Source organism: Poecilia formosa, unplaced genomic scaffold (assembly GCF_000485575.1).
Source record: "Poecilia formosa unplaced genomic scaffold, Poecilia_formosa-5.1.2 Scaffold52, whole genome shotgun sequence".
Taxonomy (NCBI): domain Eukaryota; kingdom Metazoa; phylum Chordata; class Actinopteri; order Cyprinodontiformes; family Poeciliidae; genus Poecilia; species Poecilia formosa.
In genome coordinates this window covers 2437400-2446215 of record NW_006799991.1, presented here as the reverse complement: position 1 = coordinate 2446215, position 8816 = coordinate 2437400, and the positions used below count along the sequence as shown (strand labels likewise).

The window sequence follows — 8816 nt, the reverse complement described above, 5'->3', positions numbered from 1 at the left end:
TACAACACTTTCATTCCATTGGCTGAGAGGTTGCTAGGCAGGTGATTCATAAGCGAATAGAGAGGCTGAGCAGAGGCCAAATATGAGCGCGAGAAGAAGTTTTGAGTACAAGCATTACAAGTTTTGAGAAGAAAGACATGAAGTCCTGCTTTCAAAATAAAAATGTAACCAACGGTATTAAACGTTTTGAGAACAAAAGACATGAAATCCTGCTTTCAGACTGAAAATGTGTGCCATTGGATTATGGCAGAAAAATTCCTCCATAGGTTTGGCAGCTCCAGGAAAGGCCGGACAGAGTTGATCAAATTGACAGTCTGACAGTGTAGCAGAGGTTCAGAGGTTTGGATTTGATGTAAAGTGTCTTTCAGGTGAAATGTATTGCTTGAAAGATCGGTTTCATCATGGGGATTTTAGGAGAAACACATGAATCATAGTTACTTGCTCAAGACGCAGCGAAAATGTCAGCATGTTAGGGAAATGATGAACAGATGCATCTCAAATTATTCATCCATCCATTGTCCATACCTGCTTGTCAGTCATGTTGTTTGGACCGGGAGGAAAGCCGGAATACCTGGAGAGAATCCATGCATACACAGGGAGAGCATACAAACTCCAAGCAGAAAGACCCAAGACTTGAACCGAGGACCTTCTTACTGCAAGGCAACCATGCTAATTAGATGTAATTAAATGTCATTTATTTTACATTTCAGATCTAAAAGTAAGAAAAATATATTTCAAGTGTTGTGTTCATTTTGATGTATTACGGCATACAGCTTCTGAAACCCTAGAAAATATTAAAGTTAAGTTAGCATCTTTATGAAGCTTGGCAGCAGAGGGAAGCATGAAGCAACGCTGACTTTGGCTGTAATGAAACCCAGTGGACCAACACCAGCAGATGATGTGGCTCCCCAGATCACGTTAAAATGTAAATACTTCACACTGGACCTCAAGGAGCTTGGACTCTGTGCCTCTCTGCTCTTCATCCCGACTCTGAAACTTGAACTTTGTACGACTCAGTAGCAGTCCAGTCTAGAGGAATGTATTCCTTGCGTCTGGAGCTGAGACTTTGCATGACGATAAAATATTCCGCCTGATGGATGATGCACCACTGCAGTAGCGACATGTTCCAGTGCCCAACATGCTAAAGTCCACAAAGTGTGAGAAGGATAGACGAGAGAGAGGAGAGGGGAAACTTTGGATTTATCAGCTTGGATAAAACTGTCTGAAGTATTTAACAAACCTATGACGTATTGTATTTTGCCCTCATCTAATCTAGTAATTTTGATGTTGGTACCCAAAGCACATTTAATTCTCCACCATTATCTTACAACTAAATGGCTTAATTTATAACAGACCATAGCCTGGCTTGAACTTGTAACAGAATCCCAGACAGGCTGAGTCAATAACAGAAGGATTTAATATTCTGGGAAGAAGTGAGCGGAGAAATTTGTGAACTTATTAACTAATAGCGCAGAGACTAATCTTAGAAATGAATGTGTGTAGTTTGAAACAATCGTGGTTTTGTTTTTTTTACAATCCCCTCTTTGCATTTGAAGTGCATCTGAACACTATATAGAGTAAGGATAAGTCATTGCTGCATCTACAAATCATCCACAACGTCCAGAAATCTGCTCTCGTCTTAGTAAAGATGGACTGGAAAGAAGCCCTGGGAATGCTCCATCCCCAGAATGATGAAAGGCAGATAAAGACGTTATGCAGGAAGTGAGGAAAGACTTGAGAGGAAAGCTGACAACCTTTTGTAAAGAGCCCACTTCTTTGCCAGAGCTAAAGGTTGCTTTCCAAAAATCTGTCAGGTTGGCCATCAGTTTGTTCAACTAAAAAAGACCTAGACCGCTGCCTTGTTGCTCTCCCAAATATTTAGTCTCTCACTAGAAAAAGCCTGTTGCTCATTAGAGCAACCAAAGTTTCCAGCAAAATGTGTGACTCTCTGGATAACATTAGCAAAAGCTGAGATAAGGAGGCTGAAGGAAAATGTGCTGTTTTAGAATATTAGCTTATAGTTTTCTAGCTTTCCCATTTTTCACATCTTGTCAGTTTACTCTACATTAATTGCCCTCCAGCCTGCCTCCTCCATGCATTCCCTCCCTTCCCTGCCTCTGGGAGCTCATTTGTAGGGTGTCAGGGCCTGCCTGAACACGCCTCTCCGTCCAAAGGTCCTGCTTTCAAAAGGAAGGAAAACTGGGGGTAGAAAGTCTGCATAAGGTCTCTGACACAATCTTCATGCTGTTTCCCAAAGAATAATGGAAAAGATTAATGCTGCAGGTGGTTCAGATTTTGTAACAGTCCTCTGGGCAAAGTTTCACTCGCTCTGAAGGAGGTAAAATCTTTTTTTTTTTTTTGCTTGCTGCAGTAGTGATACCATTTGTTCACGTGTTCATTTATTTAGATAAGGTTTCAATTTTAAACCACATTTAGGCTCCAAGAAGCATCTTTGCGTAGACATACTGCAGCATGTTATGGTTGTCTATGAGGTTTTCTTGTGATAAAGGTTCCCTTTCTACATTGCAAATAAGTTAGTTTCACTTTTTATCCAAATGTAACCCTTTTTCAGTTGTGGATATTACAATATTCCCCTTAAAAAATCACATTTAGAGCCTAAGAAACATCTTCATGTCGATGTATTTTCTACGTTGTTAACGAATAAGGTGTTTCCACATGATGAAGAAAAACTTATATATACTGCAGCTCTCGTGGAATCAGTGATTAGTAAAAGTTACAATCTCATCAATACTTTTGGTTTTTGGAACAAGGATCCATCATCACATAAAAACCCTTCTCTAATATCTTTTCTATATTTTGACTTTTATGGATTTTCCCCTTTTAGCTACATTTACATGTAATTTAGCCAGAAGAAAAAAATATCTATTTCTTTTGTTCCTGGAAAAGTTATCATACATGAAAATATTGCCAAACATGTACAAGTATGGACATTAAAAAGTCCAACTATCTTTATCTTTACCTCAATATTTAACAATTAATCACGGTTCTTTCTTTAGATTCAGTGTATCTTTAGTAGTTTAGTTACTTTCTAATATTTGTATAATAATGAACGCTTATATATTTGTATACTTGTAATATTATTATATCATTAATACAGATATTATTGTGTTTGTCTTTAGGAAGCTGAACGTTACTTGACGAGGCACCAGCTGGAACTGGAACTCCTTCTAATGGGCAGCAAAATAATGGGCGTCGACTTCACTGAAGGGGTGAGTTAATTTTAGTATAGTAACATTTGTAATTTAGTCATATTACTTTTGATCTTTGAAGCATGCCATGAGTAGTAGCAGCTAGCAAGTTGCTCCCACTTAAATAGTAGTTTAAATAGTAGTTTTGCCCGGAAATGATAGAGACACTGTCCACATGTATTGGAGCAACAGGTGTCTGGCAGAGCCGCAATTCACCACTGTTTCTGCAGCCAACAGCACCACCTGCTGGTCATGCTACGATATTTCAACTTACATGCAGCGAAATCCCGTCTGAATTTGATGAGCTTTTAGGAGCGCGTAACGTAGCAAGCTACTAAGAGGCTTCAATTTGTCTCTGATGCAGAATTACTGGAGCAGCACAGGAGGAAGGGATGATTCCAACAGGTAAGATGAAGCACCAGAAGCCAAAACCAGTGATTTCAGTTGAATTTTTTAAAACACCAGCGTGTCGACTGTATGAAACTCACTAGGAGTCTCTCTCAGGTTCAACAGTTGTTGCTTCTGTTTCCTCAGGATTCCCTCTGGAACAGATGGTTGGATGGAGTATGTTCCCATTTCAGAGAAGAAAAACATCACTGTGATTGTTTCGCAGCAGCTTAAAGAGGGTAAGCCTGTGAGAGGCTGTTGCTAAAGATCTGTTAATGTGATTGTTATTGAAACGGTAGGAGGCTTAATTAAGGTGCTTCTGTGTGTGTGTAGGTGGCCCCCTGCTGTATGACAGTGTGCAGCTGGTGCAGAACTCCGTGGCTTTGAACGGGACCCAGCGGGTTCTCCTCGATCATGTCATTTCTGAGGAGGAGTGTGCAGAGCTCAGAGACCTGGCACATGTGAGCACATCGTAAAGTTATAATATCAGGGGTAGTCTTAAATATAAACCCAACTCTATTGGTTCAGTGTAGGTGGGGGAGGGAATAAATGTGCCTGAAGCCTATTTGTGGGTTTATTTCTGTTTTCCAGGCAGTCACCATGGCAGGAGACGGTTACAGAGGCAGGATGTCTCCACACACTCCCAACGAGAGGTTCGAAGGAGCCACTGTGCTAAAAACTCTGCAGGTACACTGACTGCTAATGCAAACAGCTCCCTTAGTTCAAACGGACAAATAAAAATCAAGAATGTCCTGAAAGGGCCAGTCGTGACAGTAACAAACTGTTAATATATTAATAAGTAGCTGTTTCTGCATTCAGTGAATACTTCTTAAAATTAAATAATGTTGAACATATCTTCACATTGGTGTAATTTGGTACTGTACAGATAAAAACAGGTTTGAACACACAATTGATATCTTGAAGGTTCTCCTCATGTGGCCCTCTAGAGTCTGGACTCTACTCTAGAGGGCCACATGAACAGCAATGGGAGGCTGGATTTGGCCCCCGAGCCTTGAGTTTGGATGTTGCTTAAAGAATAATGTAACTACACTATACAAGTCCTGGTTTTTGCTTGACTACATTTTGTCCTCCTTGCAGTACGGCTACGAGGGCCGAGTGCCCATGAGCAGCGCTCGACTCTTCTATGACACCAGCGAGCGAGTGAGACGGATCGTGGAGTCCTACTTCATGCTCAACTCTACGCTGCACTTCTCCTACACACACCTGGTGTGTCGGACAGCCATCACAGGTCACTAACTCACTCAGCATAAGCCCCTAAAGCCCCACCATAGTTTATTTTGGGTTCTTTCCATGACTCTTTTTAATAACACTTAGGTCAGTTTACGGGCAAAATTTGTATCTTTGGATTTCCATAATTAAAAACTGCTTTCATCCTCTTATTACAAACGTCCATACATTTATTGATTTGTTTGTTTGTTGAGTGGTGGGTTTATTATTTGTTGTTCCTTGTAGGCCAACAAGATCACAGGAATGACCTGAGCCATCCCATCCATGCTGACAACTGTCTGCTGGATCCAGATGCCAACGAGTGTTGGAAAGAACCACCAGCATACACATACAGAGATTACAGGTAGGACAACGGTGTGCATCTTCAAAGCATGGTTTAATCCAGTGGATTATATAATCTCCTATTGATTTGGTGTCCTTTCCCTTTTCAGTGCACTGTTATATCTAAATGGAGATTTTGAAGGAGGGGAGTTTATATTCACAGAAATGGACGCCAAAACAGTCACGGTGAGATGGTTATACTGAAAAAAAAACAGATTTAACTTCATAATGGAAATCCTAGAGAAGGAGATAACACCAGAGGTTAATTTATATGTTCGGAGTTGGAAGATAATTAACGATGAAATAAAAAAAATTAAAAGCAAATTTTCATCTAGCTTGCAAGTGGCTCAAAAAGAAGAATATAATGTGATAATATAAACAAACAAAATTTGGATCTTCTTTCTTTTTCAGGCATCAATAAAACCAAAGTGTGGTCGGCTGGTGGGTTTCTCATCAGGGGGAGAGAATCCACACGGCGTGAAAGCCGTCACCAGTGGGCAGAGGTGTGCTGTGGCTCTGTGGTTCACCTTAGATCCGCTCTACAGAGAACTGGTAAACAGACGTTAAGGTCACTTCAGTTATTAGTCTGGTTTCAGTTTTACCTGCGGTGCTTTTGGAAAACGATTAACACCGCAGGATTTGTCTGCAGCCGCAAAGTGAAAGTCATTTTAATAGAACTCTGTGTGATGTATCAGCAGTGATAACCTCATGTTTGTGGAGTAGGCTGATAAGAGTGCAGTGTTCTGAGATTATGTTTTGCGTTTGTCTTTAACCCACACCGAGTCTGTACTTTTTAGAATCACATTTCTCTGTCATAAAAGCTGAAAGTATTTTGGAACGTCTCATACAATTTTCACGGAAGAATTTTTTTCCTCCGTCTTTTTTGTGCCTCATGTTCCTAGAAGCCTTCATATGAACGAGTACATCACCAGACTACATCTAAATAGTTTACCCTATTTACCAAACTAGAAACAACTGGACATGGCAATGAATAACCTGTATGTTTAAGCTTATTCCTATTTTTGAACACTTACTAATGTTTAAAGACCCATTGCTATTTCTCAGTGATTCAGATAAAAAATGGCATTGCTGTGAATCTTCTTTTACGATCTGACTTCTCATACTTCCTCATCTGAGTCATGGTCCTAAAATATACAGCTCCGGAAAAAATTAAGAAACCACTTAAAATGATCAGTTTCTCTGATTTTACTCTGTATGTTTGAGTAAAATGAACATTGTTCTTTTATTCTGTGAACTACTGACAGCATGTCTCCGGAATTCCAAGCAGAAATTTAGTGTTTATTTGCAGAAAAGGAGAAAAAGATGCAGCGCTCTCAGACCCAGATCTCAAATAACAAGTTAATATTCGTTTAGAAACAACAATGCTAATGTTTTAACTCTGGAAGAGTTCATAAGAGTTTTTTATTTGCTGCAATATATGAACAAAGCTGTTTGTTTTTCTCTTCTTTCTGTCTCACCTGTGTCTTTTTGTCTCCATTTTTTTCCAGGAGAGGCTGCAGGCGGACGAGGTGATCCAGGCTTTGGACACGCAGTCAGTTTGGGGTCAGGGCCTCACCATCAACCCTAAAGATGAACTGTAGAAGCGGTCTAAATCGAGAAATCTCCATCGCTTCTTCATTATCTTTATCAATGAAATCCTTTTTTGCTATTTATTAAACAACGTTTGGATCAGAACATTTCTATTTTTGTACTGCGCTATACTGAAGTGCAAAGTTAATAATAGTGTTGTGGTATCGGTTTTATTTGTACCGTCAAACTTCTGTTTGCCTTTTGGACCTTTTTCCAGTAACATCCTGTTGTTTGGTATTGTTTTATGCTGTGAACTGTGAAGTTGAGGTTTCACTGTTTTGGGTTGGGATTGTTTCCGATCTTAATTCAGAAAACTCAGAGGTTAGTAACAAAATATACCTGAAACTTTTATCACAACTAAAACTGATATAAATACATATGTATTATTACACACACACACACACTAAGATGTTACTCAGTGTTTCAAATTGCCAGTAATAATTTTCAAGGTTGGTGGTACACTGTTTCTCTATTTTGGAAATTGCAATAATTGGAACCTGTTGCATGCTGAATACATAATTTCTAAGAGCATTGTACAGTTTTGCACATTTACTGATATGAGAATGGTGAGCGCGTGAGTATTTGATTTATTTATGTTTTTTAGACAGCTGATGTCTGCATTTCATATGAAAAAGTTTTTTTTTTGTTTTTTTTTTTATGAAAGATGCCAGCTGTTCCTGTTTCAAGGAATATGTTTTTATGAGCATTTATTACTTCATGCCTGTATTGATCATGAGGATGATGATGCACTGCAAGTCAAAACTTAAAGTTTCCTTTGTGCTCTCAATATTTTTATTGTGGCCTTAAGAGGGAAGCCATTTTTGTTTAAGTTAACATAAAACGTGTGTTCATGCATAGAAATAAAAAAGAAAATGAAATTGTTTATAATTTATTTGTCTATTATATATATATATATGTATATATATTTAAAATTATACATCAAATATTCATGAACGTAAAATGTGTATTTCCCAGGCACATAGGGCCATTTTATAGCACAATCAAATCTCTATATGACTTTAGATTTTGATGAGGAAATAATATTGTAACATGATGTAACTTGAATACCTGAAAGGTGAAAAGCAGTTTTACACAACAGAACTATAATTTTTTTGTGTAAAACTGCTAAATCTACAAAAAAAAAAAATACATTCTCCATGTTAATTCTCTATCTAGATAAAGTCCTCCACCCCTTATTGTTTACTTTGATTATACTGTAGGTCTTCCTCTTATTAAAAATAGGCTGCTGTCCTACTGCCTGAAGAGCTGAAAACAATTTTACCTCCAAATTCAGGCATTTTCGTCAAAGTTTCAACTGTTTGGTCTCAGTCGATAAACATTTAATTCAACATGAATCATAAACTTTTAAAACACATTTAAAGAGGAATGCATCATCTTCTTAGCTGTGCTCAGATTAACTGTTCAGAATAACAATGATGCACTAAGTCAACATTTGGACGTATAAAAATAGAACTGAGAGCAATGAAGAGCATCAAAGATCTGCCTGAACAGTCACTTTTCTAAGAATTAAGACTTTATTGCCATTTCAGATACTTGTGTAGCTGCTGACTATAAATGTTTATTATAGTTTGGAATTAACCAAAATGTAAAAAGTGCTGAAATTGTACTGTCAAGTTTTTCTTAGACACAAAACGATAAAACAACCTTTTTTTTTTTTTTTTTTTACATCTTTGGACATACATGAGTAGAAGTTTTTCGTTCATGAGAATGAGCTTTGTCTACATGAAATTAATCAAGCACTCTGATCAAAGGCATGCAATGAGAATCAATTAATCTGTATTTTAGGAAGTGCTTCATACAAAGTAACGTGCATCTGTTGCTACACAGAACATAATTCATAGTAAAAAAAAAATAAAATAAAAAAGTCACTCAATTTACTGGATGATTGATTGAGGTCTGCTTACATGAAAGGAGGTCACTGCGGTTTCCTTTTCTCCAAACGTATTGTAACACAGCACAGAAAACAATACAATATAACACAGAGAACACACAATAATATTTCATTCATACCTTGCAAACAGATATATATGATAAAAATCC

General features: G+C 38.0%; 1 protein-coding gene across 1 annotated transcript in view; it reads left to right on the top strand.

Annotated features, from left to right (window-relative positions):
- The window catches only part of p3h2 (prolyl 3-hydroxylase 2), a 46905-nt gene extending 39614 nt beyond the window's left edge, over positions 1-7291 (top strand). The window contains exons 6-15 of the mRNA XM_007552775.2: positions 3141-3230; positions 3574-3614; positions 3744-3835; positions 3930-4057; positions 4188-4283; positions 4695-4845; positions 5070-5187; positions 5276-5351; positions 5577-5717; positions 6674-7291. Coding sequence (XP_007552837.1) covers positions 3141-3230; positions 3574-3614; positions 3744-3835; positions 3930-4057; positions 4188-4283; positions 4695-4845; positions 5070-5187; positions 5276-5351; positions 5577-5717; positions 6674-6766 — 1026 coding nt within the window. The 3' untranslated portion in view covers positions 6767-7291. The remainder of the gene's footprint in view (positions 1-3140; positions 3231-3573; positions 3615-3743; positions 3836-3929; positions 4058-4187; positions 4284-4694; positions 4846-5069; positions 5188-5275; positions 5352-5576; positions 5718-6673) is intronic.
- Positions 7292-8816: the final 1525 nt, after the last annotated feature.